The 26399-nt window shown below is 42.7% G+C and overlaps 1 protein-coding gene across 1 annotated transcript in view; it reads left to right on the forward strand.

Moving 5' to 3' along the window:
* Window positions 1–26399, forward strand: part of LOC105181716 (neurotrimin) — an 89884-nt gene that overhangs the window by 39607 nt on the left and 23878 nt on the right. Inside the window, exon 3 of the mRNA XM_019840676.2 lies at window positions 22637–22844. Within this exon, the coding sequence (XP_019696235.1) occupies window positions 22637–22844 (208 nt within the window). The remainder of the gene's footprint in view (window positions 1–22636; window positions 22845–26399) is intronic.

Consider the following 26399-nt stretch of genomic DNA (forward strand, 5'->3'; position numbering starts at 1 on the left):
AAACGAGCAACGTATAGAAACAAAATACATATGGATAGTTAATTGTATGCTTTGTAACAACGCTTATCAATAGCATTAAAAAATATATATTATATATATATTAAAAAAAAAAATATATATATATATATAAACAAATGTTGTATGAGAGGGATATGAGGAAATTTATATTGTAATAATAATGAAATAAGTATTATTCTCGAGAGGCAGTTAGAGAAGATGAACATTATAAATTGAAAATTTCTCGATAATTATTTCGAATTTAATTATTCCCCGTCTTATCATGCCCTTAATATATTCGATCAAGTGTAGTAATTAAGACTTTCAACCAAGTAAGACAAGCCAATCAGAATCAGATAAAATAAAAATTTATCGTTTTTTTAATGATTCATAACTACTAGAGTTTTAGCGGAATTGTCGCGGAAGTATTATGAAAATGCGTATGTGTCACATAGCTTTTATTGTAATTAAGAAACTGTCGGAAACTTTCTGCTTGATATTCCAGCGCTAATCGTGCAGCCTGTCGGTGATCCATTATATTAAATTTAGCTGTGACTTACTATGCAAACTTATAACGCTGTGCAAGTTCCCTAGTAACCCAATTTTTTGTAATTCACCGTCAAGAGTCAACGAGCAATATATGCATTTATACGATGCATTGAAGTGAAATTATTTTATATTTTTCGAACATTACAATATATATATATATATATATATATATATTGTATATATGGTATATTGTATATATATTCGTTACATTTATTTCTGAATTCCTGAATTTAAACATCGTGCCATGTTCGATTTGACATTTCATCAGAATTTCGTTACGTGTTGAAACATCTATTCCCGAAATACTATTAAATGGAAGCTTATTGTAAATTCACGCCGAGCATTTCAACAATCGTGAATTAGAGAACGAATCTTGCGCAGCGAAATCGGTTAGATCTATATATTTGTAGATTACTGTTTGACCAAGAATAGGTTATAATTATAATCTATCATAAACAATCATAAACATATTATAAACAAAATCTTCGTACATTATTAGGGGATAAACTCAATTATTTCCCGGGAGATAACTCAAGTGTGTTCCCCTCATCACATTTCTGCCTAATTCTTTCGCCAGGCTAAGGTTTATCCGACGTCCTCGTAGCTATAATATTTTCATTGCTACCGCGCCTTTTATGAAGTGCGGAAATAAGCCGAGTACTTCAGGAATAAAACGATTTATGTATTATCTCCACTCCGCGGCAAATTTTAAAATTTCATTAAAGAGCCGAAATTGCTTCCTGTGAAAGTGGGAGCGGTAAGGAAAGGAAAGAGAAGGGAAGGGAAGGAGTCACCCCAGCGTCGCTACCGCAAAGTATTTTTACGATTCTAAACCTAATTGAAGTCGGGTCCTCGAAACTTGTCGAGTTTCACGGGGATTAGCGCTTGGAGAATTTTTCCCTCTTTAAATAGTCACGACTTTCAACATTTCGCCAACGGTGGCCGTCTTTTACTTCTGTTCAGTTTTGCGAAAGCACGGTATCGTGTGTAACATATTACACAATATGTTTGTGCAATATATTATGCACAGAATGCAACTTGAATGGAATGTTCGCGAAATGAAAATGATTTGAGTATTTCTATTCGAGACGAAATGTGCTAATGTTTATTGATTCTTGCATATAACGATGCTAAACTGTGTTAAAAATTTCATACCGTGTTAACTGTCCGATAAGTAAATCCAATTCGGGAACATAAATCGGTGAATTTATTATTCGCAATTACGAGAGTGCTGTAAACATAACGCATCGCATTGTGAATATGGATTATTTTCTGCTCGCTGCGGTTGACATATATTTCCTGCGATCGCCCATAATTGCCCGATTACATAAGTTTTATCTCAAACGACGCGTTTGTATATCTATTTGGCGAAACGTCCGTATGTTATATTGCGTGTGTGTGTGTGTGTGTGTTTGCAACTGCCCCATCAGATTACGAGTTTGATCTCGCAAGAGCCAACCGAGGCTACCAAATGGTTATACACCGTCATGTGCCATCTATCGCTACGCTGCGAGCGAAACGTAATCTCATTTCCCCGATAAAACTTTATTTCCTCTGAAATGGAGTGTCAAAAATAAGTGAAATTCGACATTTATTGCGCGTCTCTTTCCTACGGCGTTTTTGTCCAAACCATATCGTCGCACACAGTCGTATTGCAAACATGTAGAAATCTATAACAATAAAAATGCGCGACCAAGCTTGCAGAGTGAGCGAAAAATGCAAACGAGTGAGATGCATGTCGCGTGAAAATTTATCCCCCCAAGATAAAAGGAAAGGGGTAGAGCACAGAGCCGAGTCCCGTTTCGACCTGAACGAATTTCAAGATCTCTGCGGATCGAGAAAAAGATCAGAGGTCCCTCGAGAGATCTCGTAATTATCGGACGAAAAGAATTTCAACATCTCATTATATCGTATACAATTACCGCTATAATGAGACATCAAACTTGGGATGACCTCACACGAGGTGTTTCACACACGGAGCGATGCAACGCTCACGACTAATATTCTCCCGTGGGGCTAAACTCTCGAAATCATTACGGCCTGTTGCAAACGTATTGTTACTTCCCAGGCGTAGCATTCGGCAAATTGCGCATCCACGAGAGAGGCACGCCAACGTGGAATATTCCACGATCCCTTGACGATCCTTGATTACCCGGCGGTCCTTACCGACACGACTCGCGATTTCCCGTACATATCTGACGTCGGCTCTAATGTGACGGACTTTGGATCAAGGAGCTAAATGTCCGGAGAATGCAGGCACATCTCACGTCTCGCAGTCAATAGCCAGAGTGGCGAATCAGTTGCGAGTACAGAGGAAGGAAGAGAAAGATCGGGACAGAGAGAGGGGGAGAGGGAGAGGGAGAGAGAGAGAGAGAGAGGGGAGAGCTGCGTTCTTGGCCCTGTGATTGTTCGTGCAAACAAACCGCAGTATTAATTATTCGTGATACCGGTGGTTGCATCGAGCTGGGCAGCAGCAGTGGCAGCAGCGGCGGCGAAGGCGGTGGCAATGGCGGCGGCAGCTATTCTGCATCGGCCATGTATCCCCAGGAAGAAGCCGGCGCTTCAAGAGTTACGATCTTGTCGACGATAATTCCCGAATCTCGTGGGAGAGGGCCACGAGCTACGGGCCGGCAGAGATTTCCTCTCGAGAGTAACGACGTGTCAATGGCCAGGGTCGCCGCTTCTATTTCGCTTGCGGTCCTCCCTTCTTACTACTCGCCACCTTCTGTTTTCTTCGACATACACGTATTCGTCTCTCTCTCGCTCGTCCTTCACACTTCGCGGACGCTCACGCACGCACGCAGCCGCCTTATCGCGCTTTCTCTCTCCCTTTTGTCGGTGCTTTTGTCGCGCGTCTGAAGAAGCCCGGATATCCAACGGACGACTAATTTGCACTTAACCGAGTCGTGCGCGAGGTAAGAATCCGGAGCGTCGGATAGCTGGGCGCGCGCGATCGACGGTGGAGGGTGGAGGATGAGTTAACTCTACGCGGGCGGAAAGCCGGCGAAGGGTGAGATGACCGATGCGGAATTCTAGTTCCTGTTTAATTGCTTCGCTGCCTCCCTCCCTCCCTCCCTCCGTCCTCTCTCTCTCTCTCTCTCTCTCTCTCTCTCTCTCTCTCTCTCTCTCTCTCTCTCTCTCTCTCTCTCTCTTATCTTCTGTCTTCCTTTGATTCTCAGACCCACCGTCGTTCTCTTATTCCCCGTGCATTCTCTCTCGGTTTCGTACTCGGCACCGGCTATACGGAAGCAGACCAGTGATATTAATATCGCGAGAACACTAATTGATCCCAAAGCAGATACGTAGAATTCGCGTTGAGGGCAGGATGAGATGCCGAGATGGTCTTTGCGTTACATGCACGTTGTATGTGCTGCGCCATTGATCGAGGAAACCATTACATTCGGAGGGAAGCGGGAGAGCGAGGGAGACAAGAGGTGGGGTTATATAAGTGGACAAGGTCGGAAACGCGTTTCCTTCCGTTTACGGATATCGGTCTGAGATGCAAATTCGAATTTATCTTCGATTCCGGTGCTTCGAGGCGTGCTGTTATCACAATGCTTAACGACACACTGCGGATAACGTAAGTGTGCAATAATGTCGATGTATATAATATGCGCTTAATCGAGCCGATGTACTGAAACACATTATGTATATATATATATATATATATATATATATTTATAATTTTATATATGTATATATATTGTCAAGCATTAGCAGCAAAGTGCGAGCACGTTTTCAGAGAGCGGATATATTATAACTACATTTCCCAACATAACGTGGCGATTTCCTTATTAATTTAATGGCCGATTAGTCTGGATTAATCGGCCATTAAAAGGGCAGCGGCAAAATAAAGTAAAATAATTTCCACATTTTATCTGCATATCGTTGCCGCAAAAAGCGTGAGATAAAAAAACGTTCTAACGCCTGTAGGTTGCCAGGTAAAAAACGCGCGCAGCCTGATACCTCGCAGAGTGCATTTCGAAAGTCACACTTATCTTAACAACAACAGCGCGAAGTCGAGAGAGAGACTTCGGCGCTTCCTTCTTGGCTCTCTCACCAGCAAATGATGGCACTTACGAAGTTCAAATCTCGTATTGCTGTTCGAGTGTAGCTGTCTGAGGGGGATTGTACTTTTATACGATTGGTCATCCAAAGTAACTGTTTCAAGTATCACACGGTATAGGCAGGATACAATATAGGTTTGTTTCCTATCGAGAGGAGGAAGGAGGACAAAGCCCTTCTCAATTTCGCACAACTACTTATGCTTTGTTAATAACAACATCTAGATTTGAGCCGGTATAACGTATCTTGATGAAACGATAGATCCAGCAGAAAAATGAAGGATACGTTGGCGAGAGATAAATGACAACGTATTGTTATTTGTATTAGTTTGCAGTGACAGTGGCGAAATTGAACGATATTTTATTATTTCTCTTATTCCGAGTGCTATAGAAAAATATGAAAACCCAACGAGAAGAAATTTTTCATCTTGTATTCTTTTACCGAAGTAATATTGAGCAAACACTTTTACGTAATGTCTGTTTTCGTTTCTCGGAGCTGGTCATAGATGTTGTTACCTCCACGTGCCGGTTTGTTTGTTTTCTTAGACGCGGAGTCTATTTTTGAAAGATATTTTTAAAAATTATTTTTAAACAAATATCGTTGAAAAATTTCTATATTTGTGACGCGTTGAAAAATAACGGTCAAAAGTGTTTATGGGAAGCGACAAGTGGAAAACCAAACGTTCCTGGAAATGGATACAATCGACTGCGGAGCTCAAAGAGATTTCGGGAGACTGTTCGAATGTGAAATTTTTAGATGCAAATAAATTTATAACATTAAACATGAATAGTTACACACCACACATACACATACATACACACACACACACACACACACACATATATATATATATATATCATAAAACAGGTTTCTGGGTCGATTTTAGCTCAGTAATCTCTTCGGTACACGGTGAGTTTCAGGTTACATCCAAAAAGGTTTCAGATACGCCAAGCAAACGAAGCAGACACGAGCAATCCTCCACTAATGGAGCCACGCATCGTTGAGCTTCGTTGAAAGATTGCTCGCATCTGATGCACCAACCGCACTTATTGCGACCAAACGATGTTATTGATATAAAATATTTCAAGAGTTCTCATGCACTTCTCGCTCTCTCTCTCTCTCTCTCTCTCTCTCTCCCTCTCTCTCTCTCTCTCTCTCTCTCCCCCTTCCTCCCTCGTTCTCTTTGTGTATGTGTATGTATATGCATCAGCTCGAACGCTCCTGCTCTTTGCTCTTCGCCTCTTCGCGCGATGTGTATAGTGATAGAAACGCGTCTCTTTCAATTTCATTCGCCGTATCGCTGGGCTCTCTCACGTGTATTACGATGCAGCAGTCGCGGGCAACTGCCAGCAACGGCAGCAACGGTTCGGCAACTGCAGCTTGTAATCTAAGAGAGGAGAACCGTGAGAATCGAAAGGTGAAGATGAAGCGCGGAAGTAGTCAAGGAAAGTGGGGTAAACGTTACCGCCACGCATATCTATACATACACACACAGCCTCTGCACACGTGCTAGCACACGTGTGCTAGCGTGTGTAAAACGTGGGCAAGCGCGAACGCACGCGCTCGCACGAGCGAGCGAGCGAGAAAGCTTGTGGGCGCCTCTTGTACGAAAACAGCTGGCACCGGAAGGAAGCTTACCCCATTTCCGACCTTTCATTCCGCTTACTGTTTTTCTCCGTTTGCACCGTGCTGCTTGCACGAGCGAATCTCTCTGAGAGGGAAAGGTAGAGAGAGAGAGAGAGAGAGAGAGAAAGAGAGGAGAGGAGAATAGGGGAGAAAAAGAGACCGCTCGTCCGTCCTCGAGAGTGCGCTTCGATTTGAAGCAGGAGTCCACATTGTCGTAGCCCGCATGCGGCAATTGCGCGGAGTTAATTGGACTTTATCGCGTCAAGCGTTTCGGCCCGGCAAAATTACTTCATAGTTGTTTAGTTCCGAATTTCGCGCGAATAGTCCGACGGAATCGAGTGACTGTGGTTGCTATCAATAGCAACGGTCATATTCACCCGCGGTGCATTCGCGGTGTATCCAGTGCGGCTGGCGAACAGTTTTCCCGCTTTTTTTATTACGCTACAAAGCCGAGAGTCTTCGCGGAGATTGTAAAACGGCGCTTCTTTTCACCGTGATCACGTTGGAGAAAAAATATCACGGTGCGATCTTTTGTGAGTCAGTGCTTTTTAATGGTTGCATAGGTATCGGCTGGATTTGAATTATTGAATCCGTTGATGCACGAGTGGCGATGCCGTAAATTGTACAAGTAGCTGTACGATATCCGATTTGATTTATTTGCGCTACGAATATTTGAAAAAAGTGCCCGCAAAAATAAAAAAATTAAATTATGCACAGTGGCGCGAATTTAGTGGTGGGTCAGGTGGGTCCAGTTATAAAAAAGAAGTATCTAGTTACGAAATAAAATGTTGCATCGAAAATGGTATTTGTGATCGCGCAAAATAAAAGTCCATTTCTATCTGAAATCGTTTATTTCGAGACTTGATTATCTTAATTTCCTTATTTGTTTTAACAGGCACGATATTGGTATACTCAATTGACAATTCCGGGTGCGAGATGCGAAATTTATTCGTTTAAATTTCTAAAGAGAACGAAACGACATTTATATTAAACGCATGATTATTGATCGTAAACACATTTGTTTATTCAGACGTGCGATTCGTACAGGGCGCTGCGAAATGGTCGCAACTGGCTGGAATATTTATCAGAAGGATGTCCTGTCGCTGCGTCTATCAAGGAAAATCGAAGAATATATATTCGTGATCGTGAATAATACTTCCGCGCCAGGATATTGCCATATTACATCGAAACTTGCCCGAAAATGTACAGTGGCCTTATATTCGCATAAGGTTAAAATAACTCGATGATATATGAAGAGAGAAATAATATAATACATCACGTTATTATGCGATGGAGTGGTCTACAAAGACAATTGGTATCATCATAATTCCAGCCTTCGCAGAAAGCTATACTTCTAGGTCTAAAAAATAGGGGAAGCTTCGCGTGAAGGATAAATCACTGAGTGAGACGTGTGCGTGCAATGTTTCTCAGGTTAGGCTACGCAGCGGGAGTAATGAGCGATCAAGAAACTGCAAGATAAATGTCTATGAAGAACATTGGGCAACGGATACGCGGTCGGTGGGAAGTAAAAAATGATCGTCTAGTCGTTATTACTTGGTGCCGCGATGAAGGAGTAATGAGAAAGGAATGATTACTCGCGTGTTTTTGCCTTCACTTATCATTATTAATATTTCCACTGTTTATTCTCCGCAGCACGCTGTATGTAAGAGACTTACATCTTCCATTAAAAGTGCATATATCTTGATTTCGTTCTTTCGTGCACTACGCACTCTTTGATGCAGAGAGTCGACGCTTTTTTTGGGGGCTTTAATTTTATATTTCTCACAGATGAAGAATTATACCTTTTAGCAAAATAACGCGTACATTGTTCCATGTAGATATGAGAGTATGTCTGATTTCGCGTGCCAATTTGTATTATTTATCGTATTTATCGCACGCGTGTAAGATTGGGACAATTGGAAATTAGGGAATCTACATGATGCGTAATAGTTGAATCGCAACGGTTGAAACGAATGCAAACGAGATACGCGTGAGTATCGAAGAATTAAAGCAACAAACATTACCTAATGGAAATTTCTCACAAGGAACAGGGGTACTTAAAACATATTCAGGAATGCAGGGGTTCATTAAGCTCGCTATTTAACATTCGCCTGTGTAAGTAAGGGGGAGAACTCAGTAAGGGAGAATAAATTACTCTCTGTCAGATTGGTTCATTCTGTGCGTCATAATTGCTTGATTAATAATGCCACCATTAACTGTATCGCGTCGCATACGTATAAAATATGGTTATCAGTCCGCGAAATAAACGGCATTGCCTTGAGCAAATTGTAACATCATCCGCAGGTCACCGAGCTGAGAGCTCTCGTGTTAAAGAAACTTCGCAATTTTTCTGACGTTTCCAAATGAATGCGCTCTCCGATTTCGTCGTAAGGAGGATTAACGGTACCGTTTGGAATTGCAGCTCGCATTAATTTATCGCCACTCTGAAGGCTGCAGGTACGCTAGAAGAATCGATAAAGCCCAAAATGATGGTGATTCATACCGTCATCTATCATGATATTGAAGCCTTCGTCAGAATACTTTGTCAGTTGTCATTATACGTTATCATTTGACTGAATCTCTGCGATAATAAATGCCCTAGCGAGAGAGAGAGTTTAAGCGCGAGTTCAACGTGTCGTTTGAATTTACATACTAATATTAAATTGTTTCGGAGTTAAAAAGGGAGCAGGTGAGTGACGAAGAAAAAGGAACGAGAGGAAAGGAACGAACAAATCTATGCTTCTAAGATTTCACTTTCTCTCTTACGTATAATAACTCTCCGTATGCCATTGCGATTTCTCTACATATGATTCATGTCATCTACTTTAAGACACCGAGATCGATTGTATTTCGTAATTTTTATATCTTAATTTCGGGAAAGATCGAGATTATCCGACTAACAACAAGCTCTTTCTGGTTCTCTTGCGTAATAATACATAACCGCGACACAAATTTTATAATTGTTATATTTCAAAGTTCTTGAAAATATTTAACCATTTGACTACGGCGTACTCTAACAAAAAACCATCAGCATTGTGCGGAATGCAATATTCGCATAACAGTCACTAGGATTCGCTGGCGCATGTCGTTATATATCTAATTTATTTAATCGGTTGAAACGTGAAACAATAAGCCCAGTACTATACCAATTTAGTACAAACAGTAAATGCGTTGTAGTGAAAAAATGTATTGTATATATACGCTTTTCGTAGTCAAAAGGTTAATTGGTCTTTCCCGCGTTATGATATTATTCCACGTCGGTCGGTTTTTTCCGGCTTTTCATCGAGCGCTAATAACGTCCACAAAAACTTGATGAAAACCCTTTTCACTTGCTTTGTCACAATAATCTACATTAATGCTCGACATACCTCCACCGGTTATGTTGTCCCGCTCTAAGGTAAACATTTAAAACTGCACTCCGTTCTCGTGCGCGTCTATTTTCTCTGTCTCCTCTTGGGCACAAGGTGCATCATGCCGACATTCCTCCGGCAGAACGTATGCAACCACGCTTGAAAATAAACCCGGGCTGAGGCGTAGTGAGCTCGAAAAATGCGAAACGACATCGGCCGGGATGACGCGCGTTGGTAGGGACTTCGAGACGAAGGTATGACATTTTCGTAAGCTTCTCGTCGCGCGGCATGCGACGGGGTCGCGGGTGACATTTTGTGGGTGAAATGGCAAGACGACGAGCCGGCGAGTAAAGTAAAATGTCATTGTCGCGACTTGTCGCACGCTCATCGGCAGACTCTGCGGCGAGGGGAATGTAACGGGCGAAATGAAAGTTCGCTAGAACTGCGAGACAGTAAAGAGTTGCGACTGAGACATTGAATGGAGTTTCGATAATTGTCCGGTTTTCGACCGATCAATTATTGGGCATTACTATTAACGGCAGTCGCGACCGATTACGGGCTTTAAAGTGGGAATCCGGGAAAAGCAGCTGCGTGAAAAATAGCACGACTTCCTCATTAAGCAAGTTTCATGCAATCAGCATCAAATCGATGGCTTAAAATATGGAGGATTAAGTATTCTTTGAGATACAGTTATAAATAAAATAATTCTATCGTACATTTTATTCTCGTCATTAGTGATGTGTGAACAAGTTGTACGCTTTTTTGTTACGTAGCGATGATCAACGATCGATATTAGGTATACATATCTAAGACGACATGTGTTTTCACAGAGTGAAATGTATTTCCATAATTACTTTCGTATCTCATCGTAAAGACAAGCAGAACTTCTCGTTTCACGTTTGAGCAGTAATATTCAAGTTGATTTTATTACTCATTGAAATAAACGTCAAGCGCGTATAAATAGGCAGGCTTTATTTAGAAAAAAAAATTTGATTGCATTCCATAAAATTATAGCTCGTTTTAATGAATATGAAATAAGTCGACGGCGAATGCACTAGCTATTAAACGTGCTGGCGGTAATTGCCATCTCCTTGTGAAATTTCGCGCGTCACCGTCGTGTTCCAACTCGTCTGTGCGAGAGACAAATTAAGAGGAAACCAAATGGTCCACTAGCAGTAAAAAAGTGTTATATTTTTTTGCTTATGCTTTTTTTTTTGCTTATGCTTCATTAAACTAGAGCACTGCCAAAGGAATGTTATGTATGTTATGTAATTGTTTGAGAAAAAAAAATACACTGACTTACATATGCGCACACTTAATCGGTTCGTGTTCTTTTCTTTTTCCGCTAATAACTTTGCATATTATTTTTGCAAGTCAGTTATGAATATCAAGTATTTATAAAGGGAGAGGTAGAAAGAGATAAAGGGCGTGTTGCCAAGATTAGAGGTTACAGATCATAATTACTATGACGTTTATTGATTCATCTCAATTTATTTCATTATTTGTATTAATTCTTCATCATTCATTGTACCGTTGGATCTCGTTATTTAGAAGAAACGTAACATTTCAAAAATTCGATTTTAAGTTTATAAATTTATTAATAAAAATATACTCGACAAGTCACTACATATTAATGCATAAAAGTTATTCGGAAAGTTTCAATACAGGTTAATGCTATTCTGCACACAATTTGTTTTTGGAAAGTTTTACTTAGAACTGATTCATACTTTTCTTCTTAGTATAACTTCTTTGTATAACTTCATCTTCTTTTCTCCACATTAATTTCACATTCGTTCTTCCTCAAGAGGATGGCAAATAACAAATAAGTAACATGATAATTAAGAAAGGAAACAAGAGATATTTCGAAACACTGCTTCTCCAATATCAAGTTCGATATATTGCGGATATTGCATTATCGAAAAAAAATGTCTCATGCACCGTCTCCCCCTTAACCGAGATATTATTCGCAAAGTTTTTATTTCGGCCGCAAAACCCGATCTTGCTCATAATTCTGAATACAGCCGCCGCACACTACAAAGGGCCCTAAAAAAAGTGTCAGTTACAACGAAATTCCATTAGCGTCAGTTTTCACCACTTTTAAGTATTTCCTTTGAATTTCTCTTGCTAAACCGCTCGGCTGCAGTGCTTGCGCGGCGAGTTTACGTTCAAAGCAAAACGGAATAAGAGCGGATATATTTTTATGTCTAGCCGACTTTCCGTTACACGATGCAGCCTCCCATGCGCGCGCGGCATGCGATTACAAATTATTAAACGCTTAACGTTTCGCGGTAGAATGCGTTGTAGGTGTAAGTTCAGGGGAATGCTCGCACGGAACATCGCTGCGGACTTGGACATTAATGTCTTGTTCTGACAAAGACAGACCGCATGACGTACCGGCAAAGGAATACAAGCACTGCGGCCGTTTCTTCTTCGGTAGTATGTCACGCGGCTTCCCCTTTCCCGGCGAAAAGGGAGAAATTAATGTGGACATCGCGGAAAGATACGTGCGCAAATTTCTTAAATTTCTTATACCATTCCAGACGTAATTGTCATCCTTCGAGAAAACACTTGGTGCATACCACAATGCAATATGCATGAAGTGCACGGAGAAGATACGTAACAAGTTATTCCTTTATTCATGTTATTATTGTGATAATTTTAACGAATTGTGGAGCAAGGTAAAACAGAACGTAATAAGATTAAATCGGCTGTGAATTTGGTATATCCACGGACTTTCCGAAAATATTCATGTTCTGCCAATAAAAAGCGAAAAACACTTTTTTAATAACAAAATTATTTTTTTTAATAATAACGAAGCCAAATCATATTTATATGTTTATTTTATTCTCTCCTTTATTCTCTCCTCCATTCTGTCTCTATCTCTCTCTCTCTCTCTCTCTCTCTCTCTCTCTCTCTCCCGTTCAATATAGCTTCCGACATTTCTAATGAATTTCTCTGGCTACCGCATACACACCGATGCTGTGCCGCAAGATAAGCGTCGCGGTGGCTGACCCAAACCAAAACTGCAACTTCCCCTCCATTGCGTCAACGTCGAAGCTGGAATTGGAAAGCATTTTACGACGACGGGGGACCAGGACGACGTTGGTATGCGGCAAATGTCAGGATTGACCGCGCGCGGTGTTCCCCGTATCAAAGCAATTGACGTTACACGAGCGGTTGCGCCGCGCGAATTACTAAGCGGGATCTTAGCTAAGGATCGTGCCGTGAGGTTGAATCTCGGTTAGAAGTAAGGCAATGGACTGGAACGAGAGAGTGAAATAGCGGCGGATAGGAGAGAGAGAGAGAGAGAGAGAGAGAGAGAGGGGGGGGGAGGGAAGGGTGACTGAGAGGATGGAAGGAAGAGGGAGAAAGAGAAAGAGGTTGAAGCGAAGAACGCCTTGACGTTCGACGATTCAATCAACGCAGCACATTGTCGACGTCAGGGGTGGAGGACGTCAGCCGTCGACGGATATTCCCTGAGTCGAGATATGAAAAATGATGTCTAACGGAGGTTGGGGTACGCGACGTTCTAAGACGCTTTCTTCCGGGGGGATGTTTGACAGATATCGCGGCGCTATTCTGCGGTTCTGTGTTGTGGCCTCAGGAGCTCGCGCAAAGAAGAAGGGCGCACAAGCGGCGAGCGTGTATTAGCCGGCGAGACACCTGGACATGTTACCGGCAAAATTGATCTGCCTTCATTTTGTAGGTCGATCTTTTTTGATTTACCGTGAAAGCACAGGAGCAAAAGACGGGGGAGGGCGAAGGATAAGCGAGATTTCTTCCTCGGATGTATCCGGCCGATCTCCGACGGTAATTCTTCGTCCCACTTCGCCTTTTGCAACGGCGATGTGGTGGATTAAGTCGACGTTTTGATAAATAAAATACGCGCGATGTTGGACGAGTTTGAACAACCGGGAGACGGTGCTTCGTCGACGCGGGCGATTCCGTAACACTCGTTACGACGTAGCGGAACGGCGATACTATTTTTATTTTAAATTTACTCTTCCCACACTGCCTCTCGCGTAACGTGCTCTGACACTGCACGAAAAAACGACTACATAATTTACCTGCTGCTAGAGACACCAGGTTCCGCCGCATTTTATACGGTCGATCGCGAGACCGTACAGTCATCCGTATTTTTTAGCGAAAGGGAAACCACAATCCATGCCGGCACGGATAACGTGTGTGCACACAGTTTCTTTATGCGCGGATTGTTTATTGTCGTTCGCGGCAGGCCGGCGAGCCTTTAATCGATAAATACGAGCGGCTGGTGCTTTAAAACGCGGCTGGGTGGAAAAAGAGAATAGAAAATGACAGTTTTTCTCTCGAATGCGGCTTCGACGTTTCGCGATGTATCCGCAATGTCGTTAATTGCTTTCATCCCCCGACAGGGGCGTGATGCAGGCGGGCGTTTTCTTTATTCGCACGTTGCGCAACACGATCTTCTCCCCCCTAATAAAAGTTGCCATCGGCAAGACACGTACAAAACACGCTGTCAACGTCACTTCGACGATAACTTGTAACTTATCGGCTTCGGAAGTACAAGAATACACCGCGGGCTATTACTGACCTGGCCCGGCTTAACAGCCAACAATATCGCGGTATAACGTTTACCCTCAGCACCGATAAGTTTCGATCGCTTTAGCGCAAAATAATACAATCTTCGACAAAGAGGCTGTTTGTTTTGAATAATGAAGTAGTTCCGTATCTATTATAGAATTTCAAGTTTGTCGCAAGCGAGCAAGCAAGGATTCTCCCAGTTGTGCGCAAGGGATATAACTTAGCCATATAATTTACAATGCACGTCTATGGCAGTCAGAATAAGTACGAAACGCTCGCCGAAGTTGAGTTAGAAGTCGAATAAAGCAACGTTCTCGTCATTTCGGGCACGTGGTATAATATTTTTGGTCGCGTTTCGTTAACGTCTTTTATTAATAATAGCCATCGCATACTACCGCGTTGTATTATTTATTATTGATGAAACGGATTTACCTCTCCTAAGCAGCATTAATTACTTGTGACTGTATTGAAATTGTTTTGCCAAACTGATTTTATTTGCCTTCAAGAATATAATACGTCTGTGAGTCTCTCGATCGATTTTATAGAATACTCTATAATATCGGCGATAAAAAATGCGACATTTTATTATAAGTGAAAATGTTGTTGTTATGAGTCGTGGGATGGTTCTTAATTTGTTATCGTCTCTCTCTCTCTCTCTCTCTCTCTCTCTCTCTCTCTCTCTCTCTCTCTCTCTCGGGGGAAAATACACGCAGCTGCTAACTTTCAGCTAAGCCCAACATCCAAGTATAAAAAAAGCCATTCAATAACGGTCTGTATGTGCCATTTGTTACAACGATTGCTTTTGCAATCAACGCGGCTGTTGATGCAGCAGATGCACATTTCACGGTGGTGCTCCGGCTTACGCGTAAGCAGCAGGCACTTCTTATTGTGCATAACCGGGTTAATGGTAATGCGCTAGACAAATAAGTCGTAGAACGGGCTTTAGGAATTACGTATCTGCCTGTCCACGGGAGCACAAACGAGCGGGATAGCGTTATCTGTATTTGACATTCGTTACGATGATTGCCTTTGTAATTAGCGCGTCCGTGGTTGACGAGCGATTACAATTAACAGGGCATTCCTTGTTTAGGCAATACCCGTTCAATCGGCTCTTGTTGGGCTCATTAATGTGATCGTGTGTTTTGTCGATGGTAGAAGCGTTTGATAGTGGTCGTAAAACACCGAACCTGTGCGTGAAAGAGAGAGAGAGTGAGAGTGAGTGTGTGGGAGAGAGAGAGAGAGAGAGAGAGAGAGAGAGAGAGAGAGAGAGAGGAAGAGAGAGAAGGGAGAGCAAGGGGAGTTTGAGTGCTCACAGGAGGAAAGTGCGCGGGGCAAGCCGCAGCGGACAATAATTATGCCGACTGTGCCGTTGGGGCTAATTATCCGTCTGTACAACTTGCATCAAATTCACCGACTATTTCGTTCTCTGTCCACGGTAAACTTTGATTGGTGTCGAACCGATGCTTATCGTCGCGTTTTCTTTGATAACGCGCGAAGGAACCGATTTGCAAGTCAGCCAAAAGGTTTGCCGGAGCGTGCATTCGTTGAGTTGAATTGAGATATAACAATATCGTGCGAGATAATTTGTACAAGGATAAAATGTTGCAGCGGGCGAAGTTTCACGTGCAACTCGCGCTTAAGGTCATCTTACGTTCCGATGCACTCGTTACCGTACTCGTATTTTTCGCGTTGGTGCGTATCGTAAACAACGTTAGAGAGTGAAATACATTTAATTTTAATTAAATCGCGAAACCTTGAAAGAAATTTAATTAAATTTCTTTCAAGCTACACATTATGCGATGAAACCAAAGTAAATTTTTCCCGTAACGGAAATTTGAGGACAGGCCGTCAATTTATCGTTATTTTTAATCTCCAACTTTGCGTAATTGATTCATGATAGCTTTCGGATTAAATATCCGCGATGAAAAGTCTTTTTTGCTGAAAACTTTGATTGCTTTCCGCGGGAAAAAGGGAAAATTAAATTGAAACAACCTGTACTACCTATGTGTCATATAATTTTGAATGTGTTATAAGTTCTGCGAGACATTCACGCAGAAATGCGCGAATGTATAAATTTTTAGTTGCAATAGAGCTAAACAAAATTAAATATTAATTGAATCCGTTCTTCTTTTTCTTTGCGCGAATGCAGTAATTATTCGCTTGGAAATATGAACGACCCTTTTCAGCTACGTGGGACTCGTTCCGGCTGATAAAACACATTAAACTACACAAGTAAACCAATATTATATGTCTAAATCATACATGACAACTCCAAGAAGTTCTTAAGTTAAACGACATGAGAAGTAAACGGAAACTTTGTTATTATATAATTTATTGAAGAAATGCGTATCGTCGAAGGGAATTAAAATACACCCTCGCTGTTTGTACTCGCTCGCAAGTAGAAAAGGAGAAAAGAACGGAACGATGAAACGTGTGCGTACGAGAGCACTTTTTACTCTGCTTACGAAACAAGCGGAAAAGAATAAAAGCGAATACTGTCGCTTCGGATTATGCGCGCTACATCCGCTTTAGTGCGGATATTTTCCTCGTCGTGCATATACGTCACTTTTTTAATTTTCAATACGGTCGTGTACACAGCGATCGAAGAGAGTGAATGACATGCCGTTAGACGTTTCGACTGCGAGTATTATGCAGGCGTGATTATTATCACGCTATAGATGCCCGACAGTAACCGCTAGCCTGCGTTTAGAATTTTTACAATATTTACACTGCAGAATATATTCGACATTTTCCAACGTGCCGCTAGAAAACTTGAATAACCGATGCGCGCCGGTTTAGTCGGTGGGTAGGTTTTAATGTATTTGCCTTTAACACAGGCGAGTACACACGCGTCGGCCGATGTGTGCATTTAATGACGCTTTGTTTTGTGAATTGGCAATGTGACATACATTATCGTATATCGCCATATCGCCAACGTTAAATCTTTCTCACGTCGTGTACATGATAGTATATCACGTGTTTCCAAACGAGAACCGAGATTTTTCATGTAATTTAATTTAATTTATGTGCGCGTCGCACTCTCTCTCTCGCGCGCAATCAAAGCGTCGTAATTATATTATCTTTAAACGAATAATATGTTTTCAATAACATAATTATGGGATCTATAATTAAAAGTCCTATTCATCAGCCGTGCACACTTTAAATTTCAATGTTCAATGCCGATGTCCTCTTGTACAAATACGAAGAATCTTGAAAATGCAGATTGATAATCAAATTTTAATTCCTACATTCGCTTAATCCTCTAAGAGATTCATCTAATCTCAATGGAATATTAATTAAAGTGTCATGAATTTCGATCACGAACGATGAAAGTACGGGGACGAGCGTCGTTTGAAAATAAAAATTAATTTCGCTGACGAGAAGTCGACTTTGAATCAGTCGGAAGATTCACAAATAAACGAGATCGTGATAATTTGAGGTTTCTCACGCATGGTGTTTAAAAGGAAGTTTAATTTCAAAATAATCAGCACGAATCACGCTTGGATCACGGATGGCTCTCTCTCTCTCTCTCGTGTTGCTGTCTCTCGACCGAATTTATCAAATCGCCGGCGATGTTGAGAATCTCGCAGGGGTTATCGACATGGGCAAGCAGCAACGAGCGAAAGTCAGTTCCCGCCGTTGGATAAGTTACCGTATCGGAAAAACGTTCACCTTTCGCCGCCATCGACGTACGTATTCTGTTAAAATATTTGAACGCACCTACACGACCGCCGCCGCCGCCGCCGTATCCGCGCAGACGGATAAATACGAATCACCACCGCCTTGCTACTTTTTTTTCTCGCCTTATCGCAAGCCATCGATCGCGGGTCGCGAGTAATTACGCGCCCATGTACGGGTGTGCAACGAGCGTGCGCGCACATGCACGTACATCCACGACCCCCCGTGTGGAGAAACACAATTTTTTATTCATATCGCGCAACATCTAAAGACCTCTTTAGACGTAACGATATTCCAGCGATATCGCGTAAGAGTCGCGCTCGTACACAACTACGTATAACGTAGTTTTAATTTCACATCGTGCCCCGCGCGCCGTATGACATCAGTGTTACATGTTAATGCCGCTACTTTCTATCCGCGTATCTCTGTTGCCCGACGCGGTCGCGGCGGTTTCGCGTAAAATTTTGTATTTTCACCTCTCCGCGAGTGTTACGCGGCGAACTTTTACCGCGGCGACAATGCTAATGAGCAAAATTAACTCGCATTCAGAACGTCATATTGCGAATGTATGTAATGCGCGTGCGAAGTATACGGAACATTTTCGGGACAATGTCTATAGCGCGTTACGCTGTACGCTAACGACGGGTGTGTATATTACACGCAAGCGAAATTTAATCATTCAAAAGCGCTTGCGATAACGTATGCGAGCGCGAGCGGGAGCGCGAGCGCGAGCGCGAAATAGCGGCCAGGCCGCCACGATTCTGCACAGCATTCGCCTCCGATTATTAAGCAGGTGCACGCGAGATCGTGTCAATCGGTCGTCTATTGTTGTTGTGTACTGAAAACAATCGACCAACAATCGACAATTAAAGATGCTTGTGAAAATCTTAACACAAGGATCGTATCCAGATCGATAATGATACACGTTGTAATGATACACGTAAAAAATTGCTCGCTCCGAAGGGACTTCTTTTGAAATACCGTATTAGCGGAATGTGCATCTCAAAGTTTCGCCGGCATTTTATTATCGTCGCACCGAAATATTCAAGCTCGTCGCGTGGACTTGTCCACCGTTGACTATGGCTGGCAATGATTACGCGAGTGCACGCGAACGGAAGAGAAATCGAAGGAGAAAGGATGAGCGATCGTCCGGCCGCCAGGATACGGTACATCCTCGAGGAGAACTTGTCGGGGTCATTTTTCAGCGCGAGTCCGAGTCGCGCAGGAGCGCTCGTGCCACGGGAAGATATCTCGCGAAATTAAAGAACTACCCGCGGATACCTTTCGCGCTCGCTGTGCAACTGAAAGAGATGAGGCGAAGGTGCAGCGGGGAAAGGGAGTGGGCAGGGGTGAAAAGGGGGCAGGTGAAGAGGAAAGGTGCGACGGATGGTCGGGGGTGCTGAGAGAAGAATCCGCGAGTAAAAAAAGTTAGGTAGGTAGGTAGGTAGGTAGGTAGGTAGGTAGGTAGGTAGGTAGGTAGGTATACACAAGTATCGTGCAACCGACTGACGTAAACGAAAATAAAGAGTTGCTGCCGAGTTCTGATTTCCTCTCGCCGCTTTCACGGCGGACCGGGTGGTCGCGGCACGTCCAAAGCAGGAAACACAGTGCGCGAAACGAAAAAAGGATACGCTATACGGAAGAACTCCGTCGGCGGCGGACGCGAAAAGAGAAGAAGGGGAGAAGAGCGAGCGAGCGAGCGAGCGAGAGAGCGAGAGAGCGAGAGAAAGAGGGAGAAGGAGAACGAGAGAGATTTCCGCGGCCGGCGTTTATTCAGGCGCGCCCGCGGCCGCCGACGCGAGGCGCACGGCGAGATTACAGCGACGTGCAATTATATCGTTACCGCGAAACGAATCATTTGTAAAAGCGCGAGGCACAGCGCGTCGAGTCGAGTCGCGTCGCGTCGCTGCTCCCCAGTTGCATTTCGGTCATACACGAACTTGAGTAATTGCTCCGACGACGAGTCGTTGCGACGGAGAGCTACGGCACGACCGCGCAGGAAAAGAATGACACGCTTCCGTTAAGCGCGCCCATATGCGCGCGAGGACGCGCATAATACGCATGAGGGGCTCCTCGCGCGTACGTAACGCGCGTATGCACCTCGGATACCGGTACTTTCTTTGCAGCAGAGAGAGAGAGAGAGAGAGAGGGGGAGAGAGAGAGAGAGAGAGAGAGAGAGAAAGAGTGAGAGAGTGAGTGAGAAGGGGGAAGGGGATAGGAAAAGACGCATGTATGTATGCATATAGAGAGAGCGCAGTGCACACGTCTCCTCTATCAACCTCGAGAGCTTTTGCACCCCCGTCTTGCGCACACAATTTACAACCGCCCTCGCCCTCCCCAACCGTCGTACGCGCGCGCTTCACCGCCGCTTTCTTCGCCATCCGCTCGTACGCCCCGGCACCTTCTTTTCCGGGTTTCTTTCTTGCCGAGCGGACGTAACCACCGCTTTTCCGTCCTCGCCCTCGCCCTCGAGTCTCTCGCTCTCTCTGGAAAACGTCCTCCCTTTTCCACGTTCAGTCGTTCTTCGCGACTAGACCGCCTCTCTCTGTCTGTCCGGCGCACACGAGGCACGTGGCGGTTGCAACTGTGCGCGACACACATCGCCTACGGGCCGACTAGACGACGCGCGCTCTAAAACGGCGTCGAGTGTATTACGACTTCGGCGTAACAAGAAGTATTTTTTTTTTGTGCTTCCTCTTTTTCGCTCTTTCGTTCCACTCTCCCTCTCTCTCTCTCTCTCTCTCTCTCTCTCTCTCTCTCACTCTCTCTCCCAATCTCTCTCTCTCTCTCTCTCACTCTCTCGAGCTTTTGCCATCTCCTCTCTCTTTATGTTACGAGCGTAGTTGGTAAGCGTCGAGCACATTGTCGGTAGTACTTGGACGATGAGACGCGTTGACAGCTTCCGCGATGAGGACTGGAAAGACGGTGGTTGTGAGAGGGGTGAATGTTGGCTACCGCGGATGGGAATGGCGCATCAGGAAAGGCGGAAAACTCGCGTAACGGACATTCATAAATAAAACCGCGTGCGGCGGTGGCGTTGGCGGTTGCGGCGGCGGCGGCGGCGACGGCGGCGGCGGCATCGTCGTCGTCGTCGTCGTCGTCCCGCCGAGATCTTTGTCGTTTTTTCCATCGTTCTCCGTCGCAAAGAATAAGTACGACGAATGCTATCTATTTTTTTAATGAGATATCTCGGCTTGGTTGCGACGCGATCTACAAAGCGATAGGTATGTTTCAAAGTGCAGTCACCGTGCTCCGCGATTATTGGATCAGATAAAAGAAGAATCGCTTTTACTGGGAAATGGTACAAGACAGTGGAGCGGTAACTGGGTCGCGCATATTATTATTCCCTTTGACTTGGTACTTGACTACGATAACTTTATAGCTTGACACTTATAGCTCTGACACACCTTTGGGCATTATTTGGCTATCACGCGGGCGATGTTAACGCACGAGCAAAGTCGAGAAACGTGGTTCTGCGACTCGTAAAAAGCGACGAAAATGTACGAGCGAGCAGAGAGAGAGAGAGAGAGAGAGAGAGAGAGAGAGAGACAAAGACCTTACGTAATTCATCGAATAATGATACATTCTCCTGATAATTCTGCGCGTCCTGATTATTAGACCGCTTCATATAATCGTTACTTAATGTGAAATAATAATGCACCTTTGCCACTATCCTTTATCGAAGCGGTGCTACCTGTTGTACATAATGCAGCCGCTTGGAAATTATTTATCGGCCATAATTTCCTTTTTCGTTTTACTCGTTAAACGAATCTTGCAAGGTAAATCCCTCTTACAACACGATACGTTAAAATATTAACTTCCTCCGCGCTGTCTGCAACAGGCCGAAGTGGTACATAGTGCTTACTTGGCTTCGCGTCTGTTATCACTCTGAATATGATAGTGCGGCTGGAAAGCGGGGCAGAAACCCGTGTCTCGAAAATTTAATTTCGCACATACTGAAACATGTGTTTTGAAATACTTGCTGGATGCATGATCGTTTTTCGCTCGACATTAAAGAGAATTTTCACAAATTTCGTTTAATACCTCTATTCATCCCGTCGACGATACCTCAACGTGGAAGCCAGATTTGTAAATAATTGCAAATAACAACAATAATTACAATCGTGAGATATTTTCGATTTGAAGCACAGGTGAAATATTTTTAAGCGAAAATAATGTTTTCTCACACGCATACGGCGGATGAGATTAAATATGTTAATTGTAGCCGGGAGCGGAGCAGCGCGAGATCGAAATGGAAAAAAATTCCATTATTGTCGAGTAACGCCGCTACTTTTACACTTTCTGGACATTCTCGCCGTTTTTCTTTTCACGATCATTCGTCTGAACTGTCAGCGCGAATTGATTTATATCTGGGCAGGCGTTGCACTTCGTGTGTATTTACATAAAACTTTCTCGCACTTCGAAATCTTGCCGAAGAACTCTTAAAATACTTGGAGGGGTAATAAACCGCCTCTCTGCGCGTAATATGCAGCTCCTACTCGTGCTGCATTTTTAACATCTCGGGCATATAGTATGAAAATTTATTTATTTTACGTGTTGCATAAACTCGATGTGAACAAGACATCGAGTCTCAGAGCGACGTAGCGCGTGTTACACACGTTAATCTATGTTACAAGTGCCGAGTGGAGATAAAAGTAAAATATAAAGTGCACTTTACGCGCGAGAGCAGTACGCCCAAAGTTCATATGCAATCCTGTTGACCGGAATAACTCATTATTAACTTTGTAGTGGCTAGCTCTGTCTGTACACGATGTATTATTTAACCGTTTATTATTCGACTTGTGTTGCAGGTAGCGTGGCTGCGTGTCGATACGCAGACAATTCTGACGATAGCGAGTCACGTTATCACGAAGAATCATCGGATCGCAGTGACACATAGTGGCCATCGAACGTGGTCTCTTCACATAAAAGACACGCGGAAGACTGACAGCGGTTGGTACATGTGCCAGGTCAATACTGACCCGATGTCCAGCATCACTGGATTTCTCGAAGTTGTTGGTAAAGATCAAGATCTATTAATTCTTCTCCGAGAGAAGTTGTCCTCTTGCCGTCCACTTAGATCGGAAGAATGAGCTGTGATGAATTTTGAACATGCTAAAGTGCCAGTGTAACGAGCAGAGCGATAATTAAATTCAGCGTTATATAAAACTCGCATAGAACGAGTAAAATGAGCAGCGAGTCAAGTATATAATTAATAGCTTAAACGTAGCTGATGCATATATATATATATATATATAATCCCGCTATGGATCTTTCGAGAGTTTGATTTATCTCTACGGTGTTAACGCCGATAGTAACCTTCATATCAGACAAAATTAATAATTTATTACAAACTTCTCTTTTATTCCGTTAGTTAGTTTATCTCGTATGCTGTAAAACGAAATTCTAGGCAACAATCGCACGATATAGAATGAAACTAAATCGAACTACGATATAAAAAGCTCTTGAAATCGCATTAATGAGATTAATTTAGAATTACCCAACATCGCAATTATTGATTAAATTTGTGTATTGGGTAGTTAAAATTTAGTTATTAGATAATTAGAATTTAGTTATTTGTATATGAAACTTTCTGAGATTTTCCGAAAACATTATGATCGCGTTACATTGTCAGTATAGATAGATATTTTCTGCGTATACGGATATGACGTAATATCGGTTTTTATTGGCACCGGCTAAAACTCATGCATTCTATTACCATATTAACAACAAAATCATAAATATTGCAAGCTTCAATCGAGAAAAGTGTTCCGACGTTCGTCGTGAATAAAAAGAAGAGCGAAAAAACAAAAAAAGTGCCGCATCATACGCGCCGGATGTATATAATGCTGTATATTTGCAGCATTATTCTCGTTTGTTCACAAATTACAGATGCTTTCTACGTTGCCCTTTGCACTTAATGTACATTATTATGTTACACGAAGAAACTGACACATCCAGCGTCATAACTGGCGCAATTTCACTGATGAGCAGCAATGCGACGCCACTCTTTGAGTGTGCCAAGTTTGTGCAGCGTGTCCATTTGCTTTATCTTGGATAAGTGACAAAATTTCTTTGGTAGGAACTCTGTCGTATTACAGGCCACTTTTGCTCTCATGATGTTATTATTGTTTGTCAGATTGTACGCAACGTCAAAGGTATAAAGAGATTCTCCAAGGAGAAGCGTGCGCGAGAGTTCTTATTAGTGAATCAATTTAGCTAATTTATATTTGAGAAACTGGTGGAATTTTCACTGCGATATTAATTATTGACTTTTGTCACTGAAAATTAAATGGCCGCAAAAGGTGACCTATATTAAGGTTGTTCATTAACCAAAATGGCTTCAACTTGACATGCGCACAGTTCCGATATTTGTGCACTCAGCTTTGAACTGCCTGAGCGTAACGTAAAGAAAAAGAAATGTATGAAAAATAGCTGCATATGAAGAAAGTGACTTTTAAACAATCCTCAGCTGTAAAATCCTCCGTATAGAAACGAGACTACCAAGTTTCTCGCGCGTCTCTTCTTCCAAACGTACTTCCAAACGGACATATTAAACTCATTGCGCGCAATTTCTAGTTTTCATAACGCGAAGAAGGGAAAGGGCGCGAGAGAGAGAGAGAGAGAGAGAGAGAGAGAGAGGGAGGGGGCAAGAAGAGATAGAGAAATTGAGCAGGGAATGAGAATCCCGGGAATGATTCAAGGACTGCTGCCGACAAATATTTGCGAGCAAATCGTGCGTTCGGGATTGCTCGTGAATTTGTAACCCGCGCCATCAGAAACTCCCAGGATCCTCGACTAGTCCTTGCGAAACTCGACTAAGCACCGGCGGATTCAGCGTTTTCCATGTATACGTAACTCGCGATTGTCCCGCGGAACACGTCCTTTGCTGGCAGGGCGCATCCTTCTTCCCGCGACTATGCATCAACTGATCCTTCCTCGGAACTTTCTTGGCACTTGGTACCACCGTCCCTGTTACCGCCAACTTGTCAAACTTCGCCAACTACGGTCGTCTTAGCGGACACCGTAGGTACCTCTAGAGGAAGCCGTGATTGCTACTACAAGACACCGATATTCAATCCTTGATTATTTGTTTCGCGGCTCGCCGAGGAACACCACAGTGTACAACATCATAAGCTCCGCAAGGCTGATCTTCACCCTAATCAACCAGTTCTCCCCTCGTCCAGAAATGACATTATCCTTTCTCCGCTTTATAGGACAACGCGACCCTACGTCTTGGTACAATATATCTCACTGTCACTATGAATTATTAATCTCTAATTAAATAATGAGATTATCATTGTCTACTAGGATGTTTTCAAGATTTTCATATTACTAAACCGTCAATGCGCACGTGCGGACAATACATTACTTTTCCTTATTCCTTTGATCCGACTCGATGATTATATTGTAGCTTTATTACTATTATTATCGTAGATTTATTATTCAGCAGCTGGTCCTATATGATACTTTCTAATTTAACGAACGTATTTTATATTCTTATCGCCTGACCCGAATGAACGGCTGACCTGACGAAGGTCTGACGCGATTCCTGATCTGAGGAGATCGGGCGCGTTGGTCAGCTCTGTCGGACCATGGGCGCAATAACGTTCGGGAGATGAATATCGGACTGCCGGAAATTACCAAATAAATGCTGGCATTCTATACTCTTGCGCGGAAAGCTAATGCATCTCCATAAATACCTCAACTGAGGTCGCTGATTTATATCGCTTAACAAGCCCACAGATAGTGTCCCATTGATACATTGCGGAGCTCACGTTAACTAGGATTTAAGTGAGACTGGCGTACATTCATGGGCAGATGCGCCGTTAAGCATTTGTCTCCGCGAGAAAAATTTCATTTAATTTTTTTCTTTTTTTACGTTTATGCGATACAATTCGACGCGTCAGCGACTGCAACAGCGAGTATATTTTACAATCACGTATACTCTATTTGCCCGCACATTCGTACGTCTTACCTATTAGTTTGAAAAAATTTAAATAAATTTTATGGATGACAGACGTTACATTCAAAAATTACTATTGTCAGAAAAATATAAAAATATCAAACGAAAAAAAGAATGTACGTCCTACATATCCGGATGTATATTTTCGTTGTAACAATTCGACTTTATTTCTATTTTCGTTTTTGTATAGATCTTTAGATGAGATATTTTTATTTTTTTGTCGATATATTTGAGGTTGGAATAAATGATATCCCGTTAAAAGCTACATTGTCTCATTTTATGCGCGTTTCAATCATCAACTTTTATTTCTGATCGAGATTACATGAATTGTATATTAATTTGGCTCTATGTATATGATATCAAAGATTATTTTGAATATTACATCTGATAAATGCATTTCTCTTACAGAGAGCATTTTATTTTGTCGGGTATGATCGATACGTTAAAATTTGAATTTGTCACGTAGCGTGTACATATCCGGAATATGCAAGTATGATAATCACGAAGTCAATTACTCTTAATTAACTGTGCAATCACGAAATCATAATAATTGTGTTAGAGCGCTAAAGCAAAACGACATGAGAAAGTATGTATATAGTTAAATATGG

This window comes from Harpegnathos saltator, unplaced genomic scaffold, assembly GCF_003227715.2.
Source record: "Harpegnathos saltator strain DR-91 unplaced genomic scaffold, Hsal_v8.6 scaffold789, whole genome shotgun sequence".
Lineage (NCBI taxonomy): Eukaryota > Metazoa > Arthropoda > Insecta > Hymenoptera > Formicidae > Harpegnathos > Harpegnathos saltator.